Source organism: Hyperolius riggenbachi, chromosome 1 (assembly GCF_040937935.1).
Source record: "Hyperolius riggenbachi isolate aHypRig1 chromosome 1, aHypRig1.pri, whole genome shotgun sequence".
NCBI classification, from domain to species: domain Eukaryota; kingdom Metazoa; phylum Chordata; class Amphibia; order Anura; family Hyperoliidae; genus Hyperolius; species Hyperolius riggenbachi.
In genome coordinates this window covers 548,627,811-548,651,534 of record NC_090646.1, presented here as the reverse complement: position 1 = coordinate 548,651,534, position 23,724 = coordinate 548,627,811, and the positions used below count along the sequence as shown (strand labels likewise).

General features: G+C 43.4%; 1 protein-coding gene across 1 annotated transcript in view; it reads right to left on the bottom strand.

Moving 5' to 3' along the window:
- TRIM36 (tripartite motif containing 36) overlaps positions 1-23,724 on the bottom strand; it is a 76,649-nt gene that overhangs the window by 17,693 nt on the left and 35,232 nt on the right. The window contains exon 3 of the mRNA XM_068247252.1: positions 17,491-17,816. Coding sequence (XP_068103353.1) covers positions 17,491-17,816 — 326 coding nt within the window. The remainder of the gene's footprint in view (positions 1-17,490; positions 17,817-23,724) is intronic.

Sequence of the window (23,724 nt, the reverse complement as noted above, 5' to 3'; positions counted from 1 at the left end):
CCAATCGGAGTACATATGCATTGCGCCGCCAATGGGCTACCGTGAACTAGTTAAACAGCTATTGTAAGGAGAACAGAGGCGCCAACAGAATAAAATATATCTAAAAACCTTAAAATTAATCTGGAGGCGGTGGTGGACTCATCTACCCGAAGCAGACATGCTACTATATGTTTTAGTACAAATAAATGTATTTATATACGCCACCACACTTCGCAACGCGTTTCGCGTGTATATTCCCACTTCAGGCAATAACGAACAGGAGGACAGTGCAGTCTTAAGGTCACGATAAGCGTCACAAGTAACAGAGTCCAACATCAGATGTCGCATAGGGATTCCGGCGAACGCACAGCTCTATAAGCCTGCTCGCCTGTGAAGGCTGCTCCGGCTCCGGTCCCCGCAACAAACGCTGAAGTGTAGAGAAAGCTTTATGGATAGTCACCGCGTCCGGTGACGTCACACGCACAGCGCCGCTCCGTAGCTCCGCCCAACGAGTTTCGTTGCTATGGCAACTCATCAGGGGCCCCTATCCATACACGCTTTCTCTACACTTCAGCGTTTGTTGCGGGGGCCGGAGCAGCCTTCACAGGCGAGCAGGCTTATAGAGCTGTGCGTTCGCCGGAATCCCTATGCGACATCTGATGTTGGACTCTGTTACTTTTTAAACTTTTAATAAACGTGGGAAACAATCCCTCTCTTACGCTATGGTGAGGCTTCTCTTTTGGAGGTGACACGTATTGGAAACACAAGTGCCCAGCTGAGGTCGCCTGAGGTGGCTGAGGGGTGGCCAATACCCCTACTGCGCAGACGGGCCCACTTGGCCAGCTGATCTGGTGAGTCCTTCCACTTTGGGGGGAGTGTGTTTAAACAAACCCCCCCTTGTTTATGGAGTCCCCATCAATGCATGTGATCGTATGAGAGACTGATATATGCTGAGCGCTGCACCCAACTAAACCTACCATTTTTTCAGCTTTTCACAGAAAGCAGGGAGCGCTCCACCTGTCATTGTTGGTGTTTTGCCTATATTAGAGTTAACTGATGCCTGCATCCTTTAATTGACTTTGCATACTTTGTGAGCGCTAGTATATGTATTTTTGTATTGAGAATCTGAACTCTGAGCACTGATCAGATCTCGACGTAAGCTGGTGTAATCATTGTCTCGCCTCAGTAGTTATGCAGTCGACAGGCGATGGCTTCACCAGGAGGTTGGGTGTTGGGGTAAGGAACACATGGGCTTCTGAACCAGGAAGACAAGTAAAATTCTCAGGACGCTCAAAGAATCAATGCCACTAACTTCCACTGTATAGCCTTACTACCATACAACAATGCAATGATAATATTTAGCTATGTGTAATGGTAACTAGATGAATTGAAGCAGTTTAAAAGGTAATAGGTGGACATACCAAACACTGATGAGATTCTGTTTAGATGCTTTGTAAGAGGTTAATACAATGGTTATTACTTTGCAGCCTTTTCCACAACTAAAACATTAGCATAATAGCAGTGCATGTACAGTTCACTTGTAAAATGATTGTTGCATCTCTACTATAGGTCAGTCATTGTGGAATCCATATATGGCTCCCCCACTTCTCTATAGCATCATTCAGTAAGCTTCAACAGAAAGGATTCTAAAATTAGCAATATTCATGTGCAGCAGAAGGTCAGGAATTTACAGCAGCAGACAGCATGTGTGTTCTTGTTACACAAACAGCTCCAACCTACAGCATTCATAAACTGAACACTGCTTTGCAAACCACTGAGAAAGCCCACAAGTGATAGGGGATCCCCAAAACAGACCACCACAAGAGACATGTTTACCATACTACCATAGAGCAACTTTCTTAGACCAGCATATCATGACTTCCTGGCTGAAGCATCCAAACAATCGATGTGGGAAACCTGTTCACATTTTGTAATTACTACCCACTAATATCATGAATATCCTTATAAAACAGTAATAAGTGAATGATTTCCATGACCAATTAAATCTAGCAGTGATCTACAGACCCAGCAAGACCAGATTATAGGCCTGCAATCAGTTTTACATCCCCTGCACACTGCAAAATCGGATTTGCGATTCAGATTTTCCCTGGATGCCATCAAAAGAAAACAGCACAAAACATGCAGTTAAAAAAAAAAAAAAAAAAAAAGGAGAAAAATCGCAAATCGGAATTGCATGTAAAAATCACGTTACAATTGCATATCTGAATGAATCGAAACCGCATGTAGTGTGCAAGAGGCCTTAGGCCCCCTGCAAATCCGATTTGTGATTCAGATTTTCCCTTGATGCTATCAAAATGAAAAAACCCTGAAAAACGCAGCATGCAGTATAGATTAAAAATAGTAAAAGCTGAATCGCAAGTTAAAATCGATTAAAAACAAATTGGAATCGCATGTAGTGTGTAAGAGGACTTCGGCTCCCTGCACACTGCAAATCTAATTTGCGATTCCGATTTTTCCTGGATGCTGTCAAGAGAAAAAAAACGCAGCATGCAGTACCGATTAATCAGAAACATTTGTGAAAATCAATCGAAATCAGAATCGCATGTAGTGTGCAAGAGGCCTCACTGTTTGAATGGCAGTAACTATGTAGCTATGTTTTCCTGCACAGGCTGGAAAGGTGGTAGGCTAGGACTGTGCAACTTGTTAGTACTTCTAACCGGCGACCTTCTCCATTAACTGCAGTGAAGTGTAAATATGCCTTGAAATGAAGGGCCTGTTTCCACTGGGATCTGAATTGATTCAGTCTGCCCAAATCGGTAAGGCATGCCATGCACAGCTATAGTGATTCAGCTGTGTGCTGCAGAAATCTGCAGCATGCCGTCCAAATTTGCAACAAAGTGGACGACAAGTAACAGATAAGCAGCGATTCCTCGTGCAGCTCGCAAGTGGTGAAGTGCTGTGACTCTTTATAGTGGACACAGGCCCTAAAGGGATTGGAGCACACTGATTTACTAAAACATACCCCACTCCAAGGGAGGAACAAGAATAGTTTGTGCCATTAGGTGAGTGTGGCATTATTAGAAGCGTTGGTGGTGCTGACTGGCATTACTTACCTCTGAAGGGATGCTCCCTAACCCACCAGTCAATGTGCTCCACCACCCTTGTCAGCCAGACCTGCAGCAGACTCAAGCGGTTTTGCGCAGTGTCCCCTGTTCTTGGCTGCCACAGTGCATACCAGATGTGAGAATCTCACGGACAAAGCTGCCTTTAAAGGGACACTTAAAGAGAATCTGTATTGTTAAAAATCGCACAAAAGTAAACATACCAGTGCGTTAGGGGACATCTCCTATTACCCTCTGTCACAATTTTGCCGCTCCCCGCCGCATTAAAAGTGGTTAAAAACAGTTTTAAAAGGTTTGTTTATAAACAAACAAAATGGCCACCAAAACAGGAAGTAGGTTGATGTACAGTATGTCCACACATAGAAAATACATCCATACACAAGCAGGCTGTATACAGCCTTCCTTTTGAATCTCAAGAGATCATGTGTGTGTTTCTTGCCCCCTGCAGAATCACATGCACTGACGTTTCAGGCTGCTCTTTTCTTCCTGCAAACAGCTTTGCCCTTGTCTGTAATCCTCAGTATGTGAAAGCCAAGCCAGCTCAGAGGATGGTTTATCCAGCTTGTAAAAGATGAGAGAGAAGTGAAAATCTGCCATTTTCTAAACAATACACAGGCAGTGTGCAGAGAGGGGCCTGGAAGGGGGAGTTCATATCAGAACCACAACACTGAAGAACTTGGCAGCCTTCCAGACACAGGCTGACAAGTCTGACAAGGGAAAGATACATTGATTTATTACAGAGACTGTGATAGTAGAACTTACTGCAGTAAGCCAGAACACATTAGAATAGCTTTTGGAACTTGTAGGATGATAAAAAACAGGATGAAATTTTTGTTACGGAGTCCCTTTAAGCCAGGAGAAAAAAAAAAAAAAAAAAAAAGGAGTTTTACTCACCTGGGGCTTCTACCAGCCCCCTGCAGCAGTCCTGTGCCCTCGCAGCCACTCACTCATCCTCTGGTCCCCCACTGCCAACTAGTTTCGTTGCCGCCGACAGGCCCGTCAGGACTGGCCATGTGTAGCTTTTTCCGCATTCCTGACTAATTAGCGCTATTGCGGGCCGCAACGCGAACAAAAATACGCGTTGCCGCATTACGCACGCATAGATATGCGACAACGTGTATTTTTGTACGCGTTGCGGCCCACAATAGCGCTAATTACAGTCGGGAATGCGGAAAAAGCTACGCATGGCCAGTCCTGACGGGCCTGTCGGCAAAAACGAAACTAGCTGGCAGCGGGGGACCAGAGGATGAGTGAGTGGCTGCGAGGGCACAGGACTGCTGCAGGGGGCTGGTAGAAGCCCCAGGTGAGTAAAACTTTTTCCTGGCTTAAGGTTCACTTTAAAACCAGACGGTTTTCCATCCATTTTAGGGAGCTTTATAGTGTTACAGCTAAAATGTAATTTGGAGTGTCAGACCACTTTAGATGGTATAAGCTGATGGACCGTATACACATGAAAATATCATCGATCACATCATCCCCCAATTTTGGCCTAAAAATAGGCCAAATACAGTGCCCTGCTGATCCCCTACCCCTCTGTGCAAAGCATGCATTGGAAGCATTTCCCTGCTGCAGAGTATGGACTGTAAGTGAGCCCGGAAACCATAGCTGCCGTCCCTCACACCAGCTGCAGTCTTGGTTTTCCCTGCAGCTTCAAAACTCCCTTCTAGAGCTCCAGGCTCAGTGTCATGTGACCACCTGGAGCTCCAGTGGCAATTTACTAAGCCTCACAGGAGACAAGGGATGGAGTGAGGAGATGTAGGTATGGTTACCGGTACCCTTCTCATGCATGCTCTGCATAGCTGGCCACTATTCTATAGAGTGATCAGATCGATATTTAGATCTGACATTGACCAGCTATAGAAGAAAGCTATGTACATATGTATACGATTGTTCATAAATTCCGATCAGTTTTCAAATAATTCTTCCGAAAGGGTATTGATCGGAAATTAATTAAAAAGGAAGCATGGAATAGTATGCCCCCAGCATTCCCAATCTGATTTTTTTTTTTTTGATTGAAAAACACATTTTGAGCTGGGGATCGGTCGCTAGCAATTTTTTTCCCACCTAGATCAGATCTTGCTTCTCGATCGAGAAAATGATCGTAGGTAAAAACTGCATGGTGTGTTCCAAGCTTTAGTACCAGGCCAGCACCCAGATTGCACAAAGTAAAAGCTCTGTATGTATGTGTGGCAGATGCAGAAATTGTACAGCTCAAGTGTCCTTAGTGTAACAGCTAGCCAGGACAATTACCATAAATCAAATAGGAATTTATGTCAGCTAAAAAATAAAAAAAAACCATGCCCACAGACTAGTTCAATGTAAAGCTATAAAATGGGGAGGAAAAAGGGACATTATGCAATACATTGAAAACAGAGACAGATGGCTCTGCTACATAGAGAAACATAATACCCCAACAACTGGGAATGACCTCATGCAGAAATCAGATCATCCTATAGAAAACACTTGAACCCCCATGTGCCACATGGGACCACAACATGAACCCTTCACCCCTTACATAATACTGGATTGCATGCAGTCATTTTTACTGCCAAAAGCATGACCAGTACAACATAAACCACAGAAAACATTTACATTCAAATCCTATCATGCAAATGACATTTTCTCCATAAAGCAACCCTGATCTAAAATTTTCCTGGACCTCATCTCATGTTTTACAAACAAAAAAACACCGCCTTACTAATGCAAATTGCAACTGAACAATGCATATATTATCCTGAATCAGGGGCGTTGCTAGCCCTAAAGATTAGTGGCACATGCCCCGGATTTATTCTGGGGTGCCCCGGATGTCCCCCAGGCAGAGTCAGCTGTGGTGCCTCAATGATAGGCATGCTGGGAGCTGTGGTGCATCAATTTAGGGTTATGCTGGGTACTGTGATGCCTCTATGTGGGCATAATGGGTGTTGTGGCGCCATGCTGGGAGTTGTGGTGCCTCAACCAGAGGCCCTTGGGAGCATGGGAGGGAGTCCACTAGAAGGTCAGGGAATGCTATGGGGGAATTCCCAGATAACCTTGCGGCAGGCCAGCCCACCCAGCAGAAAGCAAGACCAGCCAGCTCAGAAGCCAGGTAACTGCTGCATTTTTGTATTAATGGAGAGGGGACTTCATCCAACATTTTGCTGGTTAGGCCTACTTAGATCGCTGTTAAGTTTATGTAAATTCTGCCCCACCCATGACCACACCTGCATTCTGGTGTGTGGCCACACCCATGTTCTGTCTGGAATGCCCAAATGTGCCCTGGATCTTTTGGGATCCTAGCAATAGGGGCTATCCTGAATCACTCTTGATCAAATCTGCTAGGAATCTATAGCACAAAATGCCACATTAATCCTAATTTAGGGCTGGTGCACACCGAGCGGCTTTTTGGGCGTTTTCAGATCCGCTTGCGGCTGCGGATCTGCTTGGTCAATGTATCTCAATGGGGTGGTGCACACCAGAGCGGGAGGCGTTTTGCAGAAACGAAAAATGCCTGGGTGAGGCATTTTTTGGATTGCGGATGCGTTTCTGCCTCAATGTTAAGTATAGGAAAAACGCAAACCGCTCTGAAAAACGGCACTTCAGAGCGGTTTGCCAGGCGGTTTTTGTTACAGTAGCTGTTCAGTAACAGCTTTACTGTAACAATACATGAAATTTACTACACCAAAACCGCTAGACAAAACCGCAAAACGCTAGCTGAAACGCTGCAGAAAAAGAAGAAAAAGCGTTTCAAAATCTGCTAGCATTTTGCGGATCTGCTAGCGGGTTTTGGTGTGCACCAGCCCTTAGATAGATTTGGGTTGAAAATAGATTGAAATTATTGGACAGAAAATCTCAATTGCTTAGTGGTGGCGGAGCAGTGCCAGTACAATGCTGCAGTCCAATAGATTTTCAGTAAATTTCAAGCTGAAATCTATGGGAACAAAAAAAAACAAAAAAAAAAAAAAAGGTATGCAGTGCGTGGAAGGATTCAACTCCTCTCTGACCAATCTTTCTGCCACATTGGGTGGCAATCTATGATGGTACGGCCACCTTAACCTTGCTGGACACTGTTGTGTTACAGGGGGTTTCCATCTTGTTTTCAGCCCGAAACAGGCTGTCTACATGTGGGGTTGGTGTGGCTGTGTAATATTTAAAGCTATAGGCTTGCTATACACCAGCGGTTCTGGATGCTTGTATGGCTTACAGTGGCGGAGATAATTTGCATATTCAGTAGTGGAGCATTGTGGGCAACCACAAATGTTCACTTATAGCTGAATTATTGCAAATTTCCTTGTTTTAAGAAGGCAAATTTTACCAAGCATTGCTTATTAGTAGGAGGGCTTTTCGGTCTCTTTTCCCCCTATACATTCCTAGTCGTTTGGGTCACCCCGAGCTGCTTGGTTACTCTGTCATCTTGTTTTCAGCAAACTCTCAAAATGTTATGGTTTGACACTCAATTTCTGATGCTGAAGGTGCTTCTGTACGCTCGGGACTTAGGGCTCATTTCCACTATCGCGAATTCGCATGCGGTTTTCGCATGCAAATTCGCATAGCAATACAAGTGAATGCTGTTTCCACTTGTCAGGATTCCTTTGCGTTTTCTGTGCAGAAAAAATTCGCATGGCAGAGCCATCAGAATTCGCATACTGCTATGCGAATTTCATACAATGTATTTAATAGGAGATTCGCATGAGGTTTGGGTATGCGAATTTTCATGCGAATTCGCATAGAAACAATGGAAAAGCACACCAGCACTGCCATGGTTAAATTCGCATGCATCGTCATCCATGAAAATTCGCATGAAAATTTGCATGGACCCGCATGCGAATTTCGCATCCGCATGCAAATTTTTACCACGACGATTCGCACCGCACAAGTGGAAATGCAGCCTTAATCCCTCCTCAAGTAATAGTTTCCCTTTGGGGGGGGGGCTCTGATCCATTTTATACATACCAGGGCGCCCCTTTCTCTTTAACTGTGCTTAATTTACCCCCAATTGTCCCCTGTTGTAGGGGTTGAGACAAAACACCTGTGGTTCTTACCACAGAGCTTCACTGTCACTTTTCATAAGGTGAGCGACCACATCCAGGTCGGGCCGCACCACCCCGAGTGGAGTCGGGTTCATAGTCTCCACCTGCTTCCTGCGGTTGCTTGGCCCCTTCCCTTGCAACCCGCCTTTGTGAGTAATATTTCGAATGTCTTTTCTTCACTAACATACTACACTATTTGGGCTCCCGTTTTTGTCTCCTGTACCTTTTTGCCTAGGGTGCTGCGACACCCCTCCAACTAGAAAAAAGAAAGTTAACCTACCTAGCTTTGATGATGCCTGACTGTTCCTAAACATAAAAAAAAAAAAAAAAAAAAAAAAATTGTTGGAATTGTTAAGGTTGAGTCAGGCTCGTCCAGTTCTTACTATTACTCACCTCTGGCATCGACTGCGTGCGTGATCCCTCGCCTACACCTCACGGCTTTCCTGTGTGCGTATTCCTCTTTCATACTTGCCAAGGGACAAAGCGACAATCATGTGCCCCGGCGTGTCCCCCTGATGGAGGTTGCATGCGCCCCCTGGTGTCGGGGTATTGGATCCGATATAAAAAATTCTAAGTGTACAAAAAAAATAAAAATAAAGCCATGGGCAGCACTACTGCCCATAGCTGCAAATAAAGTAAAGAAAATACATTTAAAAAAAACTTTTCATATTGTATGTATGCATGCTGTGATGGTCAAGTAGATAACAGAGTTGATGCAAATGTATGCAGTTTGAAAATTAACCAATCAAATCCTGCTGAGGATTAAATTCGATTTGGTTCATTTTCAAGCTGCATAAATTTGCATCAACTCCGTTATTTGCATCTATTTGACCATCACTACTTTCAGACAGCTTGTAAGACCACAACTTGCAAGTGGTCCGCAAAAATGCTTACAATATTAACAATTTTTTTTTACCACTTTTGGTAAAAAAAACTGCAGGGAAATTAAAACACTGGGGAGGTTAAAGTTGCTTAGACACACACTTGGGCTTGGTGCACACCAAAACCCGCTAGCAGATCTGCAAAATGCTAGCAGATTTTGAAACGCTTTGTTTTTTGTAGCGTTTCAGCTAGCATTTTGCGGTTTTGTGAAGCGTTTTGGTGTAGAAGATTTCATATATTGTTACAGTAAAGCTGTTACTGAACAGCTTCTGTAACAAAACCACCTCAAAACCGCTCTGAACTGCCGTTTTCAGAGCGGTTTGCGTTTTTCCTATACTTAACGTTGAGGCAGAAACTCATCCACAATCCAAAAAAATGCCTCACCCCGGGAGTATGCGTTTCTGCAAAACTCCTCCCGCTCTGGTGTGACCCACCCCATTGAAATAAATTGACCAAGCAGATCCGCAGCCGTAAGCGGCTGCAGAAACGCTGAAAAGGCCGCTAGGTGTGCACCAGCCCTTACTGTTGCCTGCAGGCTTTGGAACTCTTATCTTTCAAGGTTGAAAAGCGCTGTACAGACACACAGTTAGCCTATAGGCTAGCAACACATCCAGTTGATGTGGAAGGGGGAGGAAAGAGATGCCTGTACACATGCTAGATTCTCAACCAAGACAGTCCTGAATGGCCACCTTGGCCAAGTGTCATCTAACGTGTGTGCCTAGGTTAAGTTAAAGAAGGAGTCAGCAGTGAAAAGTTCAACTTGTCCACATTTTAAGCAGTTACAGTATCTTCTTGAAACTAGATAGGCGCAAACAAAAAGGAATAAGTGGAGCGGTCTTGATCAAATAATGATCGATTCCTACCTTACACTGCAACAGCAGTGCGTTGTACTGCAACACTATGGGCCGTTAATCCTCCCCCATCATCCATTACTGTGCAGATATTTTACCCCATGTACATTCAGACTTTCAGCTTGGTATTTCGGAACAATATATTACTGGCAGATTCCATCGGGGGGGGGGAGAAAATCGGTGGTTGCCTGGTGCATTACAATCAAACCATGACAAGAATGCCAGCATATTACATTATACAATAAAATGTACAAGAGTCAGCAGCTATAACACAGCCAACAAAACTGCACCCAAGACCTATAAACCTGCTACAACACTACAACCACTGATGTGTAAACTGCTTTATATTCCTAAAGCTGGCCATACACTATTCAGTTGCCTTTTGATTTTGTTAACATTCAATTATTACTACTTAGGCAAAAAAAAATAAAAAAAAAAATGGTATAACACATGGCTGGATGAATTCAAGTTTCCCATATTCCTCACGTGAAATATGGTACATTTACTGGTTTTCTACTATTAAAGTGTTAATCTTTAATAGTAAAATATCAGTAAATGTTATTTTACTATAGCTAAACCTAACCTTACTCTGACACAGAACCATCCCCCCCCCCCCCCCCCCATGCCTAACCCTAATCAACCCCAGATGTAATAACATATCTGATTAATTGATTTCATAAGCAGAGAGTTTGAAAATTACATTCTTAATTTTTTATTCGATGCTCGTTACTTCACATTTAGATCACCTTTTGTAAATTCTACCAATTTTCTAGTATAAATAAAAGCCTTCCGGTCCCCAAAATCCATCACACACGCTTGTTTAGTATTAGCAAGCACAGTCCACACTGAATAGCATGTCATAAAGCTCAGCCGTGTGCCAATGCCAAGAGGGTTACAGAGCACACCCTTTAACACAGATTTAGCATACCGCTCGTCAGACTTTCATGCAAATTCTTGGAGGGAACACTGCTTTTCTATAAACCATGCCACTGGTACATCAGCCAGCACACAGTTTAGTGTATTTACCTGGGGAAGGAAATTGTGAGCAAGACCTGCTCCCATCTCAATTGGCAAGAGGACTGAATATACCCCCCCCCCTTATACTGCCCCCTAAACCCTCCTGACCACTATAAACTGTATACCTCCTATACATATCTGATTGTGACTATCTTATTTATAACAAACAAACATCTCTGCTGTAAGTATAAAGAGAGATGAGTAGTTGTGTCACAGTTCAAATACATGAACTATTGACCTTTTCTATCTCTCCTCAGCCCTCAGAAGTTGTATTCTGCCAGGAAAACTTATGGCTGTAATTTGCTCATCAGTGAGGCTTACTATATTCTTGGTACAAACAAGACAAGCTGTCACCATGCCTAAAAAAAGCTCTTTAGGGCAGCAAAATAAAAGAACCGCAGCAGCCTGGTTATTAATATGTTTGTACTGTACATGCAAAGGTTTATCACACTGGGTAAACCTAAGTTTAAAGTGCATCTCTGGTGTACATGGGGGGGCTACACACTGCAACCTGGCTTACATGGTGCTCCAGTGATCTTTGTTAGACAATGTGCTGGGGAATTTAGGTCGGCAATGAGATGGGATGGACAACAAGGTAGTGTTTGTCAGCTTCCTGGCCGGGAGCTTTTTGTACCCAAAAGCAGATGTCATTTTGACATAGTGGTGAAGAAATGCCTTATGCTACATACTTTCAGTCAATACAATTGTTATATGTAAATTAGAAGATTGGAGTTTGTTTTTATAGTGACTCCACAGCCCCGGTCCACTATGCCATATCCATGGCACTATGCCATGTACCCCCGACCAGGGTTCAAATCTCGGCTCTGCCTTTTCAGTAAGCAAGCACCTATTCAGTAGGAGACCTTAGGCAAGTCTCCCTAACACTGCTACTGCCTATAGAGCACGTCCTAATGGCTGCAGCTCTGGCGCTTTGAGTCCGCCAGGAGAAAAGCACGATATAAATGTTATTTGTTTGTCTTGTCACTTGCTGTCTGGGCCTAAGCCATGGGGAAGACTTTACACACTAGCAAGTTTATAGCTCTAGAACACAAGAACGCTTTCTCTGAATAGTCAATTCTTTGTATTGCAAGTTAGCCTAATTTATAAGCAAATACAGACCTTTAACAGACAACTAAAAAAAATGACCCTCTGCATACCATAGATCAGTCTTTTAAATGTAAATGCAAACCTGTTTTGTTGTTATGTTGCCAGGCAACAGGCTGCATAGATATTACAAGCAGCTGTCTCAGGATACAAGCTGTCAGAGCATTGTCTGCCACATCACTATTTTCATATCCCCTGCTGGCTCAGGCAGGCTGGGCTCTCTCCTGGCTAGAATATTAATTCCAATACATTTGCAGCGTGTGCCCTTTCTGAAGGGGGCAAGGAGTAACTCCAGCATTCGTATCCTCGGAAAGCCTTTTAAAGTGGACCTGAACTGTTGCACAGGACGGAAGGAAAACAGAAGTGCACCCTGTATGTATTTAAAGAGCTTAGCCTAATTCCCCTAATCTGTCTAATCACAAGTTGTAATTTGATATCCCAGGTGTGTCAGCTGACTGCCTCGGCAGAGCAATTACTTTGTAAACACAGGATCTTAATGTCCGAGTCTAGGAAGTAGATACTGCAGATTTATTGCAGAATTTGTATAATCTTAAAGAAATTTTTCTTTAAAGGTTATTATGCTGTTGCATATCTTTTAGAGCAGAGAAGAAGTTCTGAGTTCAGGTCCGCTTTAAAAGGATACCCGAAGTGACATGAGACATGAGACGTGTATGTACAGTGCCCAGCACACAAATAACTATGCTGTGTTACTTTTTTTCTTTCTCTGCCTGAATTAGTTAAATATCAGGTATGTAAGTGGCTTACTCTGTCCTGAGTCAGACAGGAAGTGACTACAATGTGACCCTCACTGATAAGAAATTCTAACTATAAAACACTTTCCTAGCAGAAAATGGCTTCTGAGATTGAGAGGTAAAAAGGGGAATTTCTTATCAGTGAGAGTCACTGTAGTCACTTCCTGTCTGAGTCAGGACAGAGTAAGCCACTTACATACCTGATATTTAACTCTTTCAGGCAGAGAAAGAAAAAAAAGTAACAGCATAGTTATTTGTGTGCTGGGCACTGTACATACACGTCTATCTCATGTCACTTTGGGTATCCTTTAACCTATTTTGGTTCCTGGACGTAGTTTCTACGTCCAGGAACCATGCGTGCTCCCGCGGCCGATCGTGCACGTGCACTCCCGGCCGCGGATTCGGTAGCCAAGGAATCAATGTATCGGGCTATGGAGCCCGATCACCGATTCCTCTTCCCCGCTGAAAAAGCGACAGCTTCTCTCGGAAGCTGTGCTTTTTCTGGCCGTCTCCTTCCCGATGCGTCACTCTAAGCGCGTGCTACGCTTAGAGTGACGTCATGTAAACAAACTCATGGCCGCCATCTTGTGGCCAAAAAGTAATACTACACCTGAAAAAAAAAAAAAAAGAAAAAAAAAAAGAAAGAAAGAATTAACACATTTACATTATAAATCCATTGTTTACCTCCCACCTCCCAAAAGTACCCAAATAGAATGTTTACTATATAAAAAAAAAAAAAAAAAAAAAAAAAAACACATGTAAATATTTACCTAAGGGTCTAAACTTTTTAAATATCAATGTAAAGATGAAATATTTCTATATTTTTTTTTTATTTTAAACTTGTAAATAGTGATAGATGCAAAATGGAAAAAATGCACCTTTATTTCCAAATAAAATATTGTCGCCATACTTTATGATAGGGACATAATTTTAATGGTGTAATAACCGGGACATATGGACAAATACAATACGCGAGTTTTAATTATGGAGGCATGTATTATTTTAAAACTATAATGGCTGAAAACTGAGAAATAATGAATTTTTCCATTTTTTTTCTTATTCTTCCTGTTAAAATGCATTTACAGTAAAGTGGCTCTTAGCAAAATGTACCCCCCAAAGAAAGCCTAATTGGTGGCGGAAAAAAACAAGATATAGATCAGTGCATTGTGATAAGTAGTGATAAAGTTATAGGCTAATGAATGGGAGGTGAACATTTCTCACGTGAAAACCACTGAACCTGAATGGGTTAAGGTACGAATTCACTCAAAAAGAAGTGGGGAAGTGAAATCTATGTGGGCAGGACTAAATCCAGAGTTCCAACCCTGTCCTCAAGGCCCACCAACAGTACATGTTTTGCAGAAACCCACAAACATACACAGTTGAGGTAATTAGTGTCTCAGCAGAGCTGATTAACTACCTCTGTGGATTTCCACAAAACATGCACTGTTGGTGGGCCTTGAGGACAGGGTTGGGGAACTATTATAGGAATGTTTTGCAACTCACAAGCCACTGAACACAAATGGGGTCCTAGGATGCCTGTCGGACACAAATGTAAAGCACTGGAGAAGACAAGGACCTATATGCAACTAACTTTTTCTCATGGGCTTTCTCCTATGTGATATTTTCATAACTTGCCAAAATGCCTTTTAATCCACCAGCAAGCAAGAAACTACTCAAAATACTATAATTATGGATTATTGACACAGCGCCAGCATCTTCCATGGAACTGTACAACAGAATACAGGGTATAACCATACAAAAAAACAAAAACAATACAACAGTTAAAAATTACAAGACAATAGTGGATTACTGCTGATGCAGTGAACAAATCCACTACAGATTTTTACACAGGGGTGGGAGGTATACACACGTTATACAGCAATGTGAGGCAAAAAGGGGGGGAAAAAAAAGTCCTGCCCAAAAGGCGTTACAGTCTAATGCTAGGTACACAGATTTTCTGACAGATTTACTGTCAGATCAATTTCCAACATATCCAATCTGATTTCCAATCATTTCCCGATCAATTTCCAACGGTTTTCCGCTCACTTCTATTAGAAATCGATTGGAAATCGGAACATACATTTTGGAAAGAATTGATCTGACAGTAAATTGCCAGAAAATCTCATAGTGAGCACCTAGCAGATAGGACAATAGGCGAGAGGAAGTTGTGCATGAGATGATAAAAATGGTTGTCAGTGACTGAAATGTGCTTGCCTGAAGAGTTGAGTTTTCAGACTGCACCTAAAAAGGGTACGTGTTGGCGAGTGGCGTATGTGTTGAGGAGTGTATTCCAGAGGAGGGGAGTGGATTGAGAAAAATGTAAGCGGGAGTGAGAAAAGGAGACCAGGCAGGAACACAGTAGAACATTGTTAGAGCGGAGGTTCTAGGATGGTATCTGGAAATTAGTTTATTTATATAAGGAGGAGCTAGGTTGTAGAGAGTACTTTGTAGGCGAGATTAATTTTTTGATACTATTTTTCACCTACTCTTCGGTACTTTTTCACCTTACTACATTCACCTTATGCAGAGGTTAAATAGGCAGAGGCTGTAACATCTTGGTAAAGTAAACTTTGTATACGTGTGGCCAGTGCCCACCACAGCCACTGTAAGGGCTGGAACCCACAGGAGCGCTTTTGGCAGCGTTTTGGCAGCACTGCGATACGCTAGCAGTTTGCCAAAACGCTGGGCTAATGTTAATGGATGGGGCAACTTCCACAGGAGCGTTTGCGTTTCCCAGAAACGCAAACGCAGGACCTGCAGCATTTTGGGAGCGTTAGCGCTTCAATGTAAAGTATTGAAACGCTAGCAGAAACGCTCAGCAAAACCTAAACTGAGCGGTTTTGCTAGCGTTTTGCGGTTCAGCACACTGTAACAAAATGAAAAATAATTCACAGGACCAATCAGGATAAAAACGCAAAACGCAAAACGCTAGGCACCCGCTGGGGAAAAAAATACAATGTTGCAAAACATAACCCAAAACGCGCATGAATCCGCTTGCAAACCGCTCAGACAAAACGCTAGCGGTTGCGTTTTGCGTTTGCGGTTTTCAGTGGGTTCCAGGCCTCAGACCTTTGCCGGTGATGTAACAACTAAATTGGCCATTTTGAGAAATGCCCGTCCAAGTTTTCCACTTTGGCCGACTTCTGGCTTTGGCCGTAACATGTACAATATAAAGACTTTCCGTCATACATGTACAAGGGTTATTATCTTCAGGGTTACACGACTCCAATCTGTGCAGTCAGGTACCATTCTCAGACCCACTTCTGCTCCAGCAGTTTTGCCCCAACTCCTTCCCCTCTGACAACGCCTCTCATCATATACCCCAGAACTGCAAAGCCATAATAGTGCCGTGGACCCTCCTATTTCCCCCACATTCTTGTGATATACCAAAGGGATGACAATGGCTGTAAAGCAGGCCATACACAGTTTTTCCCCCCGCTGAATCTGCCAGAAATCTATAGAGCAAACAGCCAAATCAATTGTAATTTTCAATTGATTTCTAACAAAAATTGATTACTACCATTGGACGGTAAAAAAAAAAAATAAGTGGTGGATTGATGGCCCATAGCATTGTGCTCCAACAGTGTAATGCTGCAGTTCAGTTTTTACAGTGAAATCTATAGAAAATCTGTGCAGTGGATTTGGGAAGGGGGGGGGGGGTGAGCTGTAGACCACCGCAGATTGCTTACCATCAAACAATCCACTGCAAATTACTTTGAAAAACATCACTCCTCCCCATTGTCTGTACAGCTTAGACAAGGTACAGTAATCAGCATTTTTCTTAAATCAACAGCTAATATAAATAGGATTTACATGATCCAATAGAAGTTGTATTGGCGCGCTCCACACCCTAGGGCGTGGCTAGACGGGCAGGAGATGCTGGCAATGTATGGAGGAGACGTCCTCGGAGCTTTTACATATTGATGTTTGTGAGTAGCGCTATGTATATTTTTTCATATTAAACATTTTACACTATGGAAGCTTATTCAGTTGCAGTGGGCTGTTTATGATTGAAGTGGTGGGACTGAACTTGCCAGGGAGAGGATTTAATGAGCAACACTAAACCGCGCATACAGGTGCTTCTTTGAGCTGTCTGAGTGTGGCAGCCTAGAAGGAAGGTAAGCACGGTCTGTGCAGGTGGTGGGTGCATGAGTGATAGCACGGTGACCCCCATTAAGACACACGGTGATTGTATGCCCCTGGCAGTGGTGTCCCCAAATAAGCAGTAAGACAAAAAGCCTACGCAACGATCTTTTTATATATATTTTTAATGTGCGTGAGGATAATTACGAAGTTGGATCTCTTGCACGTTATCTATTAAACAGAGCTGTCTGTGGCTCTGGGCAGCCAGTTCAGAAGGTGAGAGCGGTCCCAGTGTGGACCACGGAAAAGCGGTGTTACTATAATATACCACATGGGACATATCGGGTGGAAGGTCTCTATAGCCCTACAGTCTATGCGATGAACTTTCCCTTTTTTTCTTTGTTCTCTTGAGGTGCTTTGGATTTGAAGAAACGGAGTGGAATAACTCACATAAGAACCTACTAGTGGTGGACATCTAGTGGACTGTGAGGCAGCGCATGGTTGATCTAATATTGTGGTAAATAGGATTTACAGTAGCTAATTCCTCATGGGAATTACAGTACCCAATGGGTTAAAAAAGCCTAAGCAGTATCTCATTAGGAGAAGATTGTCTGAAAATCTATATAAACTAGCCTCTATTCAATAAAATGCAGTTAGAAATGGTGATTCCCATAATGCCACTGCCTCAAATATACTTTAAATGAGGCCAGTTCGCCAAAAACCAAGCACTCACCTTTGGTCTGAAGTTGGTTGTGGGCGGGCCATATTCGTGCTGAGCTTTGATGGTTCCCCAGGGGTGGTGGATTTTGAAGCACTCGTTACAGAAACTGGCACTACAATCCAGGCAGCTTTTGGTGGATTCCTGAACAGGAGGCTTGCAGAGATCACACATGATTGCAGTGGCAGCACGAGCTGCTTGTCTGTAACGCTCAACTATACCCTCCAGAGTAAAGTTCCTAAAGAGACCATTGATGCCACGATCTCCGAGGTCCACATCATGTAGGCACGCAGGACAGGAAAGGGTAGTTATCCGGGGAGTAAGTGAATTGCGCTTAGAGCCTGTAAAGGACAACGAGAGGTTACTGGGAGAAAAATCAAAAAAAATTCCCGTAAGTGGTAAAAGCAGAAAAGGTGGACATAGTCTATTAGAGCACCTCTGTTACTAGGTTATGTTATAGTAAATACAGTGACTAGAGTCTGCCATACACAACTGCTGCAGTCAGTGCACCGTGAAAAGTTGAGCAGTTCTTTAGATTTGGGCTTCTAATTTCCTCAGCTGACATACTCCAACAATAGAACATACCCTCAAAGCAGAGGATGTGCAGAGTATGCAGAGGCACTGATCTGAGGAGCTGCGAAACCATTAATTCCATGGGGTAATTGCAATAGGACTATGCCAGGGACTGTCCTCAATGAAACTGTCACTAGGTCAAGTACCTCAATTAAGTGACAAGAATCTAAAATTGCAATTTCCTTAAAGTTAGAAAGTCGGGAGGGGAAAAAAAAAAAAAAAAAAAAAAAAAAAAAAAAGTGTCCTTGTCTGCTTTACCACTCTTGCAGAAGAAGTCTTACAGCAGGGATACACGCCACTCCACCAGAACAATATTCTTCAAAGCTGAAGAGCACTGCTCATCTGTCCACAGCATGCTAGGAGAACACCAATATTCAGAGGCGATTCTACATTAAAGTCAGAATCACAGAGTATAGGCAAACAAGTCACCAACACAGAAGAGAAATGAACCCAGATGCATTTGCCAGTTTCATACTTTTGCCATAAATGAATGCCACCTATAAGCCTGTTGTCTTCAACTCCTGCGCCCCTCCTAGATTCCCTTCTCAAGTCACTTAACCCAAATACACATGGCAGGTTTTTGGCACCCCAGCTGATGTTCATGATCTTTTCCCAATGATCACGGTGCTCAGATCTCTGCTAAACAGCACGTTTCGGAAGCAGGGCAGAAAAGTTTAGTTTAGACTCACCGGTAATGGTGTTTCTAACCATTCTAGGGTATGGCCTTGAAATGAGAGAGACTCCAGGCTCCTCCTCCTGATGAAACACAATCAGCAAGAAGTTTAAAAGACCCCACCCCGCCCCTCTACCTTCAGTAAGTCAACAAGAAATAAGGCCACCAAGACACCCCCCCAGTGCCCTAACTGCTGACTTTATATAATATCACACCCAAGTGTGCTTTAGCTTAGAAGATAGAAAAGAGGGAGGGAAGATGTACGCCATACCCTAGAATGGTTAGAAACACCATTACCGGTGAGTCTAAACTAAACTTTCTCTAACCATTCTAGTGTATGGCCTTGAAATGAGAGACAGACAAGTAATCTCCACTTACATCAGGGAGGGACTGCTGCCTGTAACACCTTACGGCCAAAAATCATATCTTGCCCCGATAAAACATCTATTCTGTAGTGCCTCATAAACGTTGTCGGGGTCTTCCAAGTGGCTGCCTGGCATATCTGCTGCAGTGATGCGCCTGCCTTCTCTGCCCATGAAGTGGCCATTGATCTAGAGGAATGTGCCGTGATTTTGTGCGGTGCTTCCTTGCCTTCTATTTGATATGCTTCACTAATAACTTTCCTTAGCCACCTTGCGAGTGTTGTTTTTGAAGCCTGTGTACCCCTGTTAGGTCCTGTGTATGTTACAAAGAGGTGGCTGGTTTTTCTAAATTCTCTCGTCTTTTTGAGATATTGAAGTATAGTCCGCCTTACATCCAGGAAGCTGTATTTCTTTTTCATTTGCTGGACTCTGACAAAAGGAAGGTAAAATGACCTGCTGAGTCCTATGGAAGTCAGAAACCACCTTTGGGAGAAAATTAGGATCCGGCAATAACACTATCTTGTCCTCCAAGATTGTTAGAAAGGGTTCCTTAATAGAAAAAGCCTGCATATCGCTTACTCTTTTTGCCGTGGTAATTGCTGTTAAGAATAGAGCTTTAAGCGTAAGCCTTCCAATATCTAATTCTTCCAACGGCTCGTATGGTTTGTCCATTAACCTCTGCAACACTAACGGCAAATCCCACTGTGGTGTAACTTTCAATTTAACTGGTCTTGATCTCTCCACGGCCTTAAAAAAAATCTTTAATCAGCGTGACCCTAGCCAGCTGTTTGTCTAAAAAGAAAGATAATGCTCTACACTGTACTCTTAGTGTGCTTACTGCAAGGCCCATTTCTACCCCCTGCTGGAGAAATTCTAAAATGTCTGAAATGGAATTTGAAACTCTATTCTTCTTCCTGCACCATGCTACATATGCCTTCCACATCTTACTGTAGATCTTTTGCGTGACTGGCTTTCTACATTTCAGAAGGGTTTTTATTACCTCTTCCGACAGCCCCTTAGCTCTTAGGACCTCTTCCTCAGATACCAAGCTGTGTAACTGAATACTTCCGGATTTGGATGATATAAGGGACCCTGATGTAGAAGGTCTTTCCTGTCTGGTAGCCTGAGGTATTGACCTCCTGCTTCTCTCCATAGGCGGCTGAACCACACTCTCTTGGGCCACCAGGGTGCTACTAAAATCATGTTCACGTTTTCCTCTTCCCACTTTCCTAGTATTTTTGCTATCAACTGTATCGGTGGGAACACATATACTGTCCTGTATGGCCAGGGTTGAGACAGTGCATCTATGGCCACTGCTTGACTGTTCCTGTGCAGTGACATGAATTTTTTCAACTTTTTGTTCCTTGGACTTGCGAACAGGTCTATCTCTGCCTCTGTCCATCTTTCCTGAATCTGTTCGAATATCTCCTGATTTAGGGCCCACTCTGACTGTTTTATCGTGTTCCTGCTGAGATAGTCCGCCTCCGTGTTTAGGCTGCCCTTTATGTGAACCGCTGAGATTGATATTGCCCTTTTTTCTACCCACTCTAGCATCTGCATACTTATGTTCAATAGACCCTGAGCTCTCGTTCCCCCTTGCTTGTTTATATAAGCTACCGTGGTGATGTTGTCTGACAACACTAGCAATTCTCTTCCCTGAATCTGCTGGTGAAACCTCTGCAATGCCAACTGAACTGCTCTCATCTCCCTTGAATTTGAGGATTCTAGTTCTTGCTCTTTGCTCCATGTCCCCTGGACCTGCCACGAGCCGCATACTGCTCCCCATCCTTTGCTGCTCGCATCCGTTATTTTTACCACCTTTTGCTGTGACCATAATCTGCCCTGCTGTAGGTTGCTGCTCTGCATCCACCAATTTAATGACTCTTATCTCGTCCGGGACTGCTACTTTTAAGTCGAGAGACTTCTGTGTCCTGTCCCAACTTTCTAGGAGAAAATTTTGTAATTTCCTGCTGTGTAGTTGGGCCCATGTTACCGCCGGCATTGCCGATGTCATGAACCCTACTAGCCTCATTATCTGTCTGATTGCAACTGTCTGTTGTTCCTTTATTTGTGATGATGTCTCTATTAGTTTCTCTATTTTGTCCTGAGGGAGAAAAATCTTTCTTTGGGTTGAATCTATTTGATACCCCAGGAATCTTATCTGCTGGCTTGGCTCTAGATTCGATTTCTGAAAATTTATCAGCCATCCTAGTCTGGAAAAGGTCTGAACTACTGTTTGTTTGTGACTTTCCAGCACCTCCCTTGACTGGGCATGTACTAACAGATCGTCCAGGTAGGGGATTAGTGCAATTCCTTGCAGTCTCAGTGGACCCACTATCTCTGACACAATTTTCGTAAATATTCGGGGTGCAGAGGCTATTCCAAAAGGGAGGGCTACAAACTGAAAATGCTCTATCTGTGCGCCCACCCTTATTGCGAATCTCAAATATTTTTGATGCTTCTCCCAGATTGGTACATGTAGGTAGGCATCTTGTAAATCTAGAATTATAAAATAGTCCCCCTTGTTTAGGATTTGTCGAACCGAGTAGATGTTCTCCATCCGGAACCTTTTGTATTTCAAAAATGGATTTAGTTTTTTTAGATTTAAAATAAAACGGAATTTGCCGGTCGGCTTTTTTATCAAAAAAATATGAGAATAGAAACCCCTGCCTCTTTCCTGCAGCGGGACTTCTCTGATTACCCTCATTGCTAGTAGAGATGAGATCATGGCTCTCATCCCTATTGCTTTTTCTATATCCTTTGGGAGGGGATTGAGAAAAAATCTGTCCGGAGGCGGAACTGAAAATTCTAGGCGGTAGCCCTCCTTTATAATGTTTAGAACAAAAATATCTGGGTGAATGCTTTCCCATTCCTTCACAAAATATTTCAATCTCCCTCCCACCTCCGAGTCATTTGGTTGTTTTTGTGTGGTCTGATCTCCCAAGGACAAAGCCACCTCCTCCTCTGCCCTTGGGAAACCATTTTCTCTGAAAGGATGTGGATCTACGCTGTTCTCCTTTCTCTTTTCTCGGGTGAAATGCTCTTGTACCGAACGTACTTCTCTTTTTATTGGGGAACTGTTTTCCTTTTTCCGCTGACCTTTTTAATATGTTTTCCAGCTCAGGCCCAAACAGTAAATCTCCCTCGAATGGGAGTGAGCACAATTTATTCTTTGAGGTTAAGTCTCCTTCCCATGTTTTTAGCCAGACCGCCCTCCTAGCTGAGTTCAATAATGCCGTTGTACGGGCTGTAATCCTAATGGCTTCAGCTGTAGCATCTGCCAAGAAAGAAATTGCTTTGAGCACCACTGGAATTGATGCTGAATAAGATTCCAGTGGCTCCTTTGTAACCACCTTGTCTATTAAATTTTCTAGCCAAATCTTAAGGTTTCTAGATATGCATGTAGCTGACAGATTTGTCTTAAACCCAAACGCTGCTGACTCCCAGGCTTTTTTAATTAATGCCTCAATCTTTTTATCCATTGGGTCTCTCAGTGCTCCTGCGTCTTCAAACGACAGGTCTGACTGCTTAGAATACTTCGCTAATGAAGCATCTAGCTTTGGACATTGAATCCATTTGTTTTGTTCTTCCTCTTTAAAGGGAAACTTGCGTTTAGCCGATTTTGGTATGAATAGTCTACGCTCCGGCTCTTTCCACTGTGTTAAAATTATGTCCTTTAAAGACTGGTGTACTGGGAATGCTCTGGTTTGTTGCTGCATAAGACCCCCATATACTCTGTCTTGCTTTGAAGCCTGTGCTGTTTCCTCTTTAATATCTTCCGTAGTGTAAACCGCTTTTAACAGTTCCTGTGTCTCCTCTGGTGCAAACAGGAATTTAGGTGCACGCAGTTTAACACTATCTGTCTCAGACTCATCTGCAGAGGGTTTATTAGACTCATCTAATGACTCTACTGCCTGCCCTTCGTCCTCTCCCTCTTCCTCCTCCTCTTCTTCTAAAGTTCTGGGAGGTGGCGGAATTATATTAACACCAGACGGCCCTGAAGGTTCCTGACCTTCATTTTGTGGAGAAGTGTGAGAAAGATTTTCTTTTAAGTTTCTCAATTCTCCTCTGATTTCCTGTCTCATAGCCTCCATGAATTCTTTCACCATTAAGATTGATTCTGAAGACATTATTTTATCTGTACATTTTCCACATAGGTTCTTTGGCCATGTAGAATCCAACTTTATCTGGCAGTTTGGACATCTTTTACTTCTAGCCTTGCTATCAGCCTTGTCCTTAAAAATAAAACAAAAGACAATCTGCCATCAGCCTGATTCTGTTTGTCTGCATTGTACACAGGAAAAAAACCCCACATAGCAGCTCTATACATTACCACCGCCGAGCTGCCTGCGGGAGTGGTCGTGGTTCTAGCAGCCTCCGCACCCGTCTCCTGCTCCATAGCTTTGCGGTGGGGGCCGCCGGAAGCCGCGCTCTTTAATGGCCGCGTGTCCGCTTCCTGCTGGAGTCTACGGCGTTTTCCTTCTATGGTAAGCCGAGCCCTCCGCATAGCTCCGCCTCCCGGCCGCATATAATGACGCATTATCGCGCCGCGCGCGTCTACGTCACATCACTCCAGCCTTCTCGTCCTCTCCTGGCAGCCGCATGGACCTCAGCGTGGAGCCGATACCTGGAGGCGGACGC